Consider the following 13217-nt stretch of genomic DNA (forward strand, 5'->3'; position numbering starts at 1 on the left):
CACTTGTTTGCGACCGCGTTGGGCGTCGTTTTACTTGCGCAATACAAGGAGGCAAGATCGAACTACAAATACGCGGGAGAGAGAAGCAGTCGCTCTTGTTCCCAATGCCAATGAAACGTTTGAACTCGGTGGTACGAAAAAATTGACATAAGTCACCACGGCATCCGTTCGCTTTGTGTTGTAACAGCGGTAGGCCTAAATTTAAACGTTAGCTTTAACGGACTGCAGTGCGTAATTGTCATAGAGACTGCACATAGAACGTTTTGATATTCTAGTTAAAATAAAGGGGGGGGCAGCTTAGAAAGCAACCTGAGGGCTTGATCACACATCTCCTTTCATTTCATGACCGTCTAAGCCACGGCAGGAAAACGTTTTCATTTTGGTACTGTGGCTGGACTAGTGCTCTTGGAAGAGACTTGGCATTCCGCCCTGAACAACACCTTCATGTCATAGGTTGTAACAGCGCCATGTATCATTTTTTTTCAGAGATGCATTAGGCAAAGCACTTTCTATGTCTTAATGTTTTGTACCGCGTTCAACCACAAGGAGTGTCTCGTGCTCTCTGTCACTCAGGTGTCCCCGAGCTTAGGCAGTGCCTCCTCTGCACGGTCAACCACTTCGTTAAACCCAACATGGTGCCTCCGGACGATGGGCTGTGCGACATTACACTCTACGATTCATTCTTCAAGAACGGCACCTATAACCTTGGCGCCCCATATGATGACAGTTTCCAGCACTTCCTCAAGATCGCCGCTCAGCACGTGAAGACACAGTACGGGGTGGCATTTGCCTACGCTTACAAAGAGTAAGACACATTTCTTCCACGCTGACGAAGCAGTGCGAACTAAACACACCTGCTATCCCCACTATATATTTCGAGGTTAAGTGATAGCTCAAGCAAAAATAATGACAGGAGGATTGCGAGCTTGTAACGCCAATGTTTCAGCTTTAGTTGGGGTGTGAAAGCAAAGAATGTTTTCACAGAGAGGGCCGTTTTTTTCTCTCACAAAGTCAGACAGATGTAAATCCGGACTTTCCCATTACTGCAATAATGCTCTGATGTTACCTCGTTCGAAATACGGCTTATAGCAGTGACACTTGACTTGTGCGTCAGTTAAGACATGCATGTTAGAGCATACGAACTTTGTTCTCGAAACCCTTGGTGAAAAAAACACGAAGCGCGTATGCAGGATGAGGTGTTAGAAACTCGGTTTGCCCATAACGGGCGCAGGTTGGCGGGATCTCTTCCAAGCGCGCACCCCTAAGGCCGGATGCAATAGCGCCTGGCACGCTTTTACCTGTTTTTGTCGGGCAAATGGTTTCGAACCGACAACCACCCGCAGCCAATGCGGACGCCCAAGCCAGCAGGCCATCCATCACCACCGATCCTATCTTTTCTACTCACTTCCCTAATAAGGGAGTAATTACTCATTGACATCCACCCAAGCGCAGCCGTACGGCTACAAAGGAAAGCTATACAGCTTTCTCAGAAACTTCGCAGTTAAAGAAAAATTCGTCCTGGTCCGGGGTTCGAACCCGGGACCACCGCTACACCGGAGCAGTCGCTCTACCAATTGAGCTAACCGGGACGGCAAGCTTATGGTAGGGCGAGAGCGAATTGATCAATAACTCGAAGTGGGAACAGTGTAACACTGTTCCCACTTCGAGTTATTGATCAATTCGCTCTCGCCCTACCATAAGCTTGCCGTCCCGGTTAGCTCAATTGGTAGAGCGACTGCTCCGGTGTAGCGGTGGTCCCGGGTTCGAACCCCGGACCAGGACGAATTTTTCTTTAACTGCGAAGTTTCTGAGAAAGCTGTATAGCTTTCCTTCGTAGCCGTACGGCTGCGCTTGGGTGGATGTCAATGAGTAATTACTCCCTTATTACAAATCTACTCCACCTTGGGGGATTCCCCTAAAAACATTTGACCTACTCACTTCCCTCTCCCTGCTCTCACTTAAAAGTGAAAGGAGAATTTTTCTCACTCCACTTTACCACCCGTCGCCTCACACGCTCTCTCTTTTTTCAACCTCCCACTATAGGTCTTGCTCCTCTTCCGTAAAAGCGAAGATTGGAATGCCAGTCGGTCCGTGCCTCTTTACAGGCTGGGAAAAGCTTCTACGTGTAAGGAGAAGTTTGGTTGGCACGACGTCGGAGCCGCATCGAAATAGCTACTTCGCATGGTCGGTTATCAACCAGCGGCACAAGCTGGATGAAGTTCAATACCATTCACGTGTTAGGCTTGCTTCTCTGCCAGTCAGCAATAGCATTCTCCGCCTACCCAATCTGCACCGACCCTTCTGCGCTGCTACCACTTGCAAGGCACGCGCGGACAGCAAACAGTCTAGTTGACGAGTCTAGCTTTCGTTCTTGCATGGTGGTGACTTGTTTGCTGCATCCTTGCAACTTTTTCGAGTTTAGGAGGCTCCGAGATGTTCTACCATACTAGTAAACAACAATGTAAAATGGCGGACTGTGCGTTGACTCCTGTTCAACTGGGAACAGAAAGGCAGTCGGCATCGCGACGAGACAGCCATTCCAAACGAACGTGGCCATGATAACATAAAAAGAAAGAACAAGGACATATTCCAGATTATTACAGGTTTAAGAGCCAAGCAAACAACAAGAAAATGCCTTCAGACAGCGTCCCTTGCAGATGTTGAAGATGCGCTGATGAAGTCGTAATCAGCACATTTCACATCCCACTGGCATTCTAAAAGGGATCTAGACTTGCAACGAGTCCAAGCCTTGTATTCCTAATTTCTTTACCTTCTTTATGCATCCACTTATACACACTGCATCGTACTGGAGCTGTGGAAATGTGTCGTTGGAGCAGTACCTGGCCTGGAATGCTGTAGCTTGGGATGACATCCTAGCGCCCTCCTTGGACAGCTCCTTGCAATGCGGTAGAAGGAAGAAAAAAAAACTAACTATCCTTCACGGATTGTTTGAATAGAATAGAAGCCAAACTTTTATTACAGATTTGAAGTCAACACATATTTTCGTAACATCCGAAGTCCAAACACAAAATTTATTTGTATCCGAGGTGGCATAGTTAGCTCCGTTATATCCTAAATAATACACTTCGTTATATGTGAGGTGGTGTACTTAGGTTTGGTATATTCGAGGTTAACGCACTAATCATCGCTATATTAGATGTGGCATACTAAGGTGGAATATGAAGCAGCATTCTAGCCGAGGTTGCAAGCTGGTATGCTCATTGATCGTTGAACGGAGCGTGAAGACGGGACACACGATGTGTCTCGTCTTCCCGCGCCGGAATCAGTACCAGTTCGCCCCAATCCCAGCGTTAATTAAGGTGTCGTACTACTCCCTGCCACAGTGGGCAGGTGGCAACCTGCTCTCCACTAGCTATTGATAGACGGCGGTCGCCATTTCTGTTTTGCACAGAGCCTTCGAATGGTAACGCATTAACAAAGAGCGCACCGAGCCGTGTGTACCTGAAGCCACATCATGGCAGTTAGGTAATAGTTTCGATGCGAGTCGAACGTTCTGCTGCTCGATTCGTACCCGATCTTTGCGCCTACGAGTAGTGACTTAAAACTACGACCATGACCGACGCCGGCAACATGCCCTAAGAATCGGATTCGCGACCGTCACATTTTGATGCTCCAGACTACAGACAAAAATTCAGGGGCCACTTTGACTGTCTAAAGTGCGTAGAGCCGAAAGCGTTTTCCACACCACTTGCCTATGTGACACTGGTGACGTCACCACTGGATGACGTCACACATAATTGATGACGAAGTAATGACAAATTACTAATTGATTACTAATTACTTATTAATGACTAAGTATTAATTGACTGTTAATTATTGACCCTTAAGCTTCGCCTTTAGGAGTGGAACGCGGCAGCGTGTTGTAGCGCTGCCAGGGAGTCCCACGGAACGCCACCACCCGTTCGGCGCGATGCCTTGTCCTTTGAACTCTACGCTTTTTGAGGAAAGGAAATAGCAGTAATTCTCTGTCATTTCGGTGGACACCCTAACCGCACTGTACAGGAAGGGAGGAAGTGGGAGTGAAAGAAAGAGGGGCCGTAATGAAGAAACTGAAATTTGTATTTGAGGGAAGGAAATTACGCAGTAACTGTCTCACATATCTCGGTGGACACCCGTCAAAACGCGGACACATCTGCCGACAAGGCTGCCGACACGGCTGCTAAAGACAGTATGAGGCATTAAAGGCATTAAAAGCAGGATTTGCTGAATATGCTTGAGTCCTGTCGTGTTGTCCGAATTTGTAGGCCATATATGAGCATTTTTAACGTCATGACTCGAATGGATCATGTCGTGGCGCTGAAACCTCCATCCCGCATAGCAGCCAGCATGCTATGCAGCGTTTTAGCAGGCCCTATTTTTTTTTAAACAGTCGCCGTAGAAAAGTACGCCGTGTCCTATTCAAACTTCGTGTCCATTACTCGAAAAGTATTCGAAAACTTGAAAATGTATTCACTTGGCTTCGAATAATTTGCAATACGTACTATGTGACTCGTTCGACCAAGCAGATTGAACAATATTTGATCCACATTTTGAAAATTTTGAGTATTCGCACATTCTTACCTCTAGCTCTTTGCTTCTCAGAAATGCATTTGGAGACAGTCGGTCTCCGTAGTTCCATGATTTTACTCTCGGTCTAGTAAACACTGAAACTGCCTAATCAGGCCAGATGGAGCATTTTTCGGCTCATAAATTCCAATGATAACAGCTAATTTGGCTTCTGGCTTGCTTTTCAGAACAGCAGATCCCATTGCAGTTGCGTTGAAGAGAAATCCTTCCAAGGTGCGGGCTGATTTGATAAATCTCTGGAAGCACAAAATCTCGCACTTCGGTTGCGTCGACATCGGTCATGTCTACGTCCACGTGAACCGCATGGAGCGCGTGGTAACAGTCTTAAAGGTAAAACGGCATTTTCGCAGTGTTTTTTCTCTATATGAAATTGCTCCTTTTCCCTCGACAGTGTTCAATCGATCATTAACGCGCGAACAATTTTTTGGGAAACCTGGCTGGTGTCCTACCATGATAGGTTTTACAATTTATGTGCGGTGTGCACCTTTGCTGTGTTCAAGAAAAACAAAGCACTCGCACTGATTTTTCTAAGTTTAGAATGATCGCAAGTTCGCATCGAGCAACAAAGAAATGCTTCCCAGCGTTTTGTTTTTAGCCAAGGCAGATTGTTTACTCTTGTACTGCTTCTCGAAATCACACGACAAATACGGATGTCTGTTTGGCTCTGGCGTACGAGTTTTTAGTTATTGGAAGGAATATGGAATAAATGGTACTGAAAGCATTGATTATGCATTAATCAGCCTATGTTTCCAATGAGGCTGTTGAATTCTGGCAGCGCTGCCCGACGCAGGAGCGGCGTCTATATGGTTGCTAGCACCTACCATGAGTTATTGTTCTTCAAAGCTCTCGTCGAAAACCCACACAGACGAGGTAACGGTGGCTTAATGACATGGGCGCTGCACTGGTTTAAAAGGTAGAAAAAAAACTTCCATTTGAAGAGTCAAAAAGTACCTCAATGTTCAACAAGTGAACTTCGGGGAAGTGAACAAGTGAAGTTTCGGGGAAAGTGAGTTCTGCAGGACGTTCTTAAAGATATTTAGACACTATAAATATTTAGGATGATTGCCTCTGATTACTTTTAATGATCGCAGCTGTGCTCGAACGGACATTTTGATTTCATTTGGGGCTTCACGAGGCTAATACACTGTGCTCTGACGATGTTTGAGGCTGACAGGCGATGACAAATATAGTTTGCAGAAAGGGTTACGAAGCTTACCATTAACGTGGCCCAGAAAACAGCGGAGGAAATAAAAAAGCGGAACAATTATTGGGATATTGACTGCATAGCTGCAGGCTATTCATGTCAGATTCAGCACGGGTTTATTGAGTATAATTTGTAATGGATCTCTTTTCTCACTTAAAGGCAGTTGTCTGAAGACAATTTTTTCAATATCTCAGCTTTTTTCTCAGGAACCAGAAGTGCTAGAAACATTTCACAGAAAGTCTACTGAACTAGAATAATAGAAATTAACGAAAGGAATTTTGTTTCACAGGGTCTTCATTTCACATTTCTATTTGAAAACTGAGAGTTCAGTAAAATTTGCATAAATAAAAAATTTTATTAAATAATATTTCTAGTTCAGTACCGAGTGCATGGACAGCTGATGACAGTGATATCAATATGATTGCTCTAACATAGTATAACTAAAAGGAAAAAGCTTGGGCGACTGTATTTCAAGTAGTGAGAAAAATTTCTGGTGGTTTGTTTTATTCAGCAGGTGTTCGACTTGCTGCGAGGAGAGTGGAGTGCCCAGCGGCCATCCTACACGCTGCTGACAGTTCCCATGTACCATCCACAAGAAGCCAGGTGGCTGCGAGATCTGCACGACGTCTTCCGAAGGTCAGCACTTGACTAGCCTCTCAAAGCCAAAAGGACTTAGCTAAAGACGTACTCGATTGGTACAACTTCCTTATTCCAGGAAAGTTTTAGAAAGGATAAACTTATAGCTCGAAGCCAAAGCTAAAGCGCATAAAGACTATAAATATAATACCTGCAATGGCCTTGTATGTTTTGTCGTAGTGGCGCATACCCCAAGTCACAAACCCCCTTTAGCATGTGAACGCGCTGCTGTCTACTTTTTTAAAAATTTTCACCACTTTACCGAACATAAATTTTTGTTGTAAGTATACACCCGAACTCTCAGGCACTCGTAAGAGAGTAAGAATTTTAGGAAATAAGCTTGGTTGTCGGACACCAGCAATACTGATTTACGTTGCCATTTAAAACCACTACCTTTAATCGCTCCAAACCTTACACCGTGATACAAGACCTGCTCGAAAAAGGAAATATTTAATAAACGTAGGAGTTCAGCCATAAGCATTCAAAATGGTACATTAGCCCCGCTTTGAAAAGTTTCAATCTATTATTGTTTCATTTAGTCATATTTAATTGGCCGCTGCTCCCTACTATGCCGACTATGTGGGATTGCGTCTCACTGGTCGTGGCAAGAACACACCCAAGACACTAGTTACTTCCACAACCGCGCCCGACAACCATACACAGTTACAGACCACGCCAATACCAACGAGTGACGGAGCACGACACCTCTGAAATGACTACAGAGCTCAGTTGGAGCTCTCTCCGTACCCAGAAAGAAAATGCGAAACACTCGGTGTGAATGACCCCTGTAAGTCAGCCGGTCTAGACGAGGATGCAGTAGGGTGGCTACAGCGGCGGTGGCGAGCCCTGAGTGGCCGTTTCCCTGTTCACCGTTTGCATCCCAACTGCTGCTGCTGTCGTCACGATTGACGTCACGACGAAATTACATGAACTCGAAAAGAAACCTCAAAAGCACGGCCTTTGGTTTGCGTGCGCTCTCTAAAGCAATAACTGTTTGAAAATAAGATTAGAGACTTCCTTTAAATAGCAGTACTCACTAGTGACCATTTTGGCTAGATATCCTATGAGTCCTGCGTTTGTCCCGAGAGAACGACATAAGCATTTTTTTCTAGTAATCCATGGTCAGAAATAAATAACGCCGTGGGTCGGTTTTTGCAGGACGGGGCACACACCACATGGTATGATTGCGGTCGTGCATCTCACTGAAAAGGACTTCTTCTATGGATACGCTTGTCGCATCATGCCACCCATGTTCCTGCACAGCCCACAAATACCAGCAGAGTACTCGGCGACGAACCCTTACACATACAGCATGGTAAGCACAGACTGATGTGCGCCGAAGGGCCACCACAAAGCATCACCTTGTAGAATGCAAGTGACACGGCGTAAGCTTCTGACATTAATTGTGACTTGTAGGAGGTGCAGGTTTCCCTGGGTCCGTGTCATGTAACAATTTTTCTCGTTTTTTATATTACTTTGTGCTCTGCCACTGGTCTTCGTTTTCAGTGACGCAGGCTGTAAGACTCGACGTCGCGACGAAAGCGTGACATCTAACCCCGCGGCCTATGTAGAAGCCGCAACGAAATGGACGTCCATTTGATGGCGATGAGAACCTGCTCCGTCACAATTGTCTCTTTCCAGTCTGAGGAGCACGCCGCCCTCGAGAAATTCGCCAGGCGTGAGCGAAAAGCGCAGGCGTTGTTCGTGACCGTCCCGCTGTTCGGAAAGTGGTACACGTTCGACGAAGAAGACTACGGCTTCGGGACAATGTGCGGCGTGGACGTGCCGCCCTCCTTTTATGGAAGCATTGTGGAGGTGAGGAGCATCGGGGTTTTGTGCCTGCCTGTGTGAATAGGCTTTTACTGCGATTCCAAACTTTGTAGAATCTCAGCCTATGGTTGTACCAATGAAACGCCCCTAGCTTCCATTCTCGCAAACTCTGGCGAACATCGTCCCGAAACAATGGTGAAGCTGAGGCCGAACCTTAAACCGAACTTTTCCGGAACATTTATAAGATTTCCTAGTGAATTCTAGCCAGCAACTTTCCATCTCTGATCGCCGAGAGGGGTTTAAATAAGCGCCGGCGCAAACAGCCCAGATATCTTTCCCAATTCTTTAAACCACTCGATCACCACCTGAGCTTATCGCGCAGCGCATTGTAATTTATCCATATAAATTGCTTAAATTGTCGTCCTTGTCACAGTTAATCTGTAGTATGCTTTAAAACTCTTGCCGGCAGTAGTCCTGAGCACTTTCTAACGGCTAAATCTCCGCCGTCATCATTTCCCATCCGTTCATTCTGAGGTTTGAAATTTTCGCCGGCAATGACGCTGACGCAAAATATTAATGCTCAGTCAGAATAATATAGAAGAAGAAACGCTCTCCTATGTCGTCAGCGGCACCTTTAAGTAGCACCACAAGAAGGTGAGAAGGCGTCCAGGCATCCCAACGCGTCACTGAGGCCGAAGATTTCCGTGGCATGTCTGGCAGCTAGAGACCCTGTGTGCGCTTCCAAGGGAAAAACAAAAGAGGTGTATGAAATGGGCTGTACGTTTATCTCGAAAAGCGGCGACGGACGTCAAGCGCGTTCTCCGGCTGTAAGGGAAGCGATGGACGGCAGCGGCTCTTCAAGCAGCTGTTCGGTATCTATCGTTTCAAGTGCACTGTCAGTGCTTGCATAGGCTATATTTTCATCATTGTGTCGTGGGTATATACTCATCACTGAACCGACCGACCAACCAACCAAATTTTTACCGCGCATTTCTCTCAGTGCGTTCTTAGAGCTAAGCTCTGCATATATTTCACTTTGTTTTGGAACTTAAGTATTTAATACGCTGCCGTTTCTGTTCTTATGTTCCATAAGACGCAGCGACAATGAGTTCATGTGAGTTCATGTTCCGTTCGCACCGAAAGCGGCCCTTTGATTTTTTAATTTATCCATCTGGTATTTCAAAAAAATGTGAATCCATCAGAGTGGCGCTGCTCTTGTAACACGTACGCTTCCTCCTCTCGCAGGTTTGCAAGAAGCCAGAGTACAACACAACGTACGCAGTGGCTAACCATACTGGCGTGGTATCGGGATGCAGTGAGTGCAAGAAGGTGCTAACGTATGACAATGAACAGTCTTATCGATACAAGGTTAGTTCCTGATTAAGATTTAACTGTTCCTCACTGGTTGAATCAGTGGGGGGGGGGGGGGGGGGGGGAAGTAACGTAGACGTGTAATGGAAAATTTCTGGGTGAACAACCTATTGCCAAAGGATATACAGGAAGACGAAATACTTTCGAGAACGAGCCAGCACCTGAACACCAGAAATAATTCGCTTCTGGCCGGGGGTCTAGATGATATTTCGTTCCGTTCTCCTTTTCCTGACTGCAGTAGTGGCATTGTATATACAAACCTGGCAATATTCACTTTACAGCACGGAGCAAGCCTTTTATTGGAATTTTTTGAACTAGTTGCCTTATATATTCCAAGCCTAGTGTGAATGAAAAATGTTTCGTTCGCACGAAAGTGCGATTTTGATGAATATAAATCGTCGGATATAAAATCGAGCGGAAACTGCGGCTTTAGTCATGGGAACGAAAAGAAGTATTCTTAAGGATAAAAGATTCATGCTTGAAAATAAGAACATCTTTGTGGAGCACTGCGTCTGGTTGCTTTGTTCAAGACAGTCCCACCAAAAATGAGTTGCGTTCAAAATCTTGTACCTAACCCGTAACACTCGACTTAGACACATGGGTCAGGTGGTGACAGACGGGCTCTGTGTAAGCTTCAGTTTTTTTTTTTTTTTGGGGGGGGGGGAGGGAAATCCGACGATGGCGAAATCTGCATGCTTCTAAACTTCATAGCTGAAACTGCTTTTGGTGCACATCAACCGAGACATGCGAAAAAGCCACTAGGCGGACATTTTTTTCTTTTCGAGAGGTTTACAAAGGGCAGTCTTGCGTTCTGTTGCGAGAGTCCTACTTCAGATGGAACGCGTCTAACATTGTATACTGAGCTTGGTATTTTTTGACACGGAGTGTTCCGACAAGCGCAGCCTAATTAAAAAAAAAGTATTACGGGTGTTAAATTTGTATGATGGGGAGGAATTGCGTTAGCATTCTTCTTCCGCTCGCCAATCTATTACTGCTTTTATTCTATTCCCATTCTGAGTCCATTGCCTTTCACTCCCAAACAAATTTCAATTTTTATTCTCTTCCAATTCTGATTACGGACCTAAGCAAAATGTGACACATTGTTAGATCGTGGCGAGTGTTCATACCACTACCAGCACAGTGACCCAGCACTTAAGCGATGCACTACTGCACCTGCCTGTGGCTGTTTCAAATACCCATGGGGCTTCTGAGCTCAAGTAGCTCCTTCCGAACAGTGAGAATGAATAGATCCCACATGGCTCCAAAGTAGTGGGCTTTCGTCCGTCCGTCCGAGGAGGCATTCAGCTGGGGCAGACCGCTCTGTGCTGCCCCAGTCGAAACCCAGAGCTCCCTACTTGAGGCACTGCGTGTTCCGTATGCAGTCGCTTGTGGATCAGAAACCACCGAAGCTGCGCTCAAAATTATATTAGCGAGAAGTGTAATCGTCAGCCAATTTATTTCCTTAGTCATTTTTCACCCACCGTCTCCATCCTCTCCTTTAAGAGTGGGGCTGCGGAGAGGGGATGGTTGGCAGGTGGCAGGCAGAGAGAGGGAAATTCTTAAACTACACCTACCACGAGTTACAAGGTGGAGGCTTCACAGATGCCGAAGCCGATGCCGCCGGAGAGCTTTCGCTTTAATTACCGCCCTAGTGCTACAGCGTTGTGAAAATATTGCGGAGTCATATGGTCCTGAACAGCAAAAGTGCTTGGCTGTAGCAATCAAAGCTAATGAAGACGAGTATATGGCGCTAGAACTGCTCAGAAGCCAGCTGTACAACGACACGCTGGCAGAAACACAGCCCTGCGTACTCATCTTTATAACCGCATGGCTCGCAATGTGAAGGTTAACTATAGAACCAGTGGGCTCTAAGTTCCCAATACCACTGCCCCACGAATTACCTAAACCAAGGCATCGAAAACGTCAAGTCGTCATGCAAGATGCACATAAGTGAGAACACTTTTCAAATGGCGACATCTAAAGTTCTACGTCGACTTCGTAGCTACTACTTTCCAGCTGATAGAATCTTTCGATCAGGAACTAGTTGACTCTAATTCGTCGCTTCTGAAGGGTTGGCTTCGTCCACAACAGTGGGACCTGTATGCTACTGATGTTGGTTCTTAGAAGGGGCTTTATTGTTAATATGGCAGTGAAGCGCATGAAAACATTATTTAAAGACAACAATGCTAGAGGCTTGAGTGGCCATCTTCAGACGAGCAGTGTGTTTTTGTTCATCGGCCGCCGGTGTTCTCGCACTCTTTCTCTTTTCCTCCCTTTCTCCCTCTCCTCAAATTTCGAAGCAATCATTCAGGCGCTGTTCCTGGTTGACCTTTCTGCCTTTCCTTTCTTCTTCTCCTTCTTCTCTGTTGCAGTTATGCACGCTCAAGAGGAACATGACAAGCGTGCACTACGGCTTCCTCGCCATCGGCATCGACGTCGATGACACGGCCAACAAGTGTGGCCAAGGAAGCTACGCTCGCTTAAGAAGCCTGCGTTGGCTGGCCGATTTCTTCAAGTGGAACTTCACCTCACCCGACTCCTTTGACGTGTGCCAGCGGGGACCATAGCGACCAGATTGCACCTACACCGTGCGCTAAACACAACGCTTGGCGCACAGCCAAATATTGGCCGTTTTCATCGCATGCCTTATTATGCACCGCAAGCCTTATTATGTGTGTGCAGGATATAGGCGACCAATTTTATTCGTTGATTGGACTCATTCGTATGTTTGTTTCTGAACGTATTCTAGTTAGGGAAATGCTGCTGTAGAGGTCGGCAGTGCGACGATAATGTTCTCTGTGGATCGCCAAGAACTCTGAACTTACCAGGCAAAAATAATCCACAAGAAATCATCGTAGTAAAATTTAAACGACAAATGTTAATTATATTCGTCAGTTTATACAGACTGGTTCATTAAACTTACTTGGTGTTGCGATTTCGAAGCTCATGAAATTTTTTTGTGGCACTGTGATTGTGTTGTGCCTCACTGCAAGTTGATAACGACTGCCCGGCTTTTAGTTAAACTCAGAATGTCTGGAAAAATGGATTTACATTCCCACATATAAACGTATACCTTAAGCTTCGTCACTGGTACCTCACAGAGATCTGTAGATGGGGGTTCCGGTAGACACTGAGGTATCTGGGGAAACCTGCCCATTCATGAGCCACCGGCGTTACTTCTGCTTTTCTGCGCAACACCCTGTGCAGAGCGGTGCACCAACCACGGAAGCGGCAGTGACGTCACAGCGGTGTCGAGAGCCAACTCAGTAGGTACACCTTGGCGCGCGTGTGCAACGACTAAATCAAGAAAACGCGATACTTGATGCGAACTGCACTACACTGGATTAAGAATTTTTCATGGCAGCAAGAGCAAAAGACGTGAGTACGAGATATAAATAGCGGCCTCTTACCGTTCCGAGCTAGTAGCCAGACGTTAGGGTCCGAGTTCCGACTCTACTGTACTTTTTCTTTCAAGTGGGCCGAAAGTACGTGAACAAAGGATATCGCAGAGTAAGTAAGGAAAGCAGTCGGATGTGGTGTGGCCAGAGAAGAACGGCCGAAGCATTCATGCCCGCTTGAAAAGGCGAAAGTACAGCACCAAACTGTGCGAGAAAGAGTTACTACAGCAGACAACGCAAGAAGACAGCTC

General features: G+C 46.1%; 1 protein-coding gene across 1 annotated transcript in view; it reads left to right on the top strand.

Annotated features, from left to right (window-relative positions):
- The window catches only part of LOC149340228 (uncharacterized), a 57362-nt gene extending 44858 nt beyond the window's left edge, over positions 1–12504 (top strand). The window contains exons 2-6 of the mRNA XM_089551072.1: positions 6306–6427; positions 7586–7742; positions 8069–8242; positions 9443–9565; positions 11941–12504. Of these exons, the coding sequence (XP_089407198.1) occupies positions 6372–6427; positions 7586–7742; positions 8069–8242; positions 9443–9565; positions 11941–12135 (705 nt within the window). The 5' untranslated portion in view covers positions 6306–6371 and the 3' untranslated portion in view covers positions 12136–12504. The remainder of the gene's footprint in view (positions 1–6305; positions 6428–7585; positions 7743–8068; positions 8243–9442; positions 9566–11940) is intronic.
- Positions 12505–13217: the final 713 nt, after the last annotated feature.

This window comes from Amblyomma mixtum, chromosome 6 (assembly GCF_055824585.1).
Source record: "Amblyomma mixtum isolate Tamu chromosome 6, ASM5582458v1, whole genome shotgun sequence".
Lineage (NCBI taxonomy): Eukaryota > Metazoa > Arthropoda > Arachnida > Ixodida > Ixodidae > Amblyomma > Amblyomma mixtum.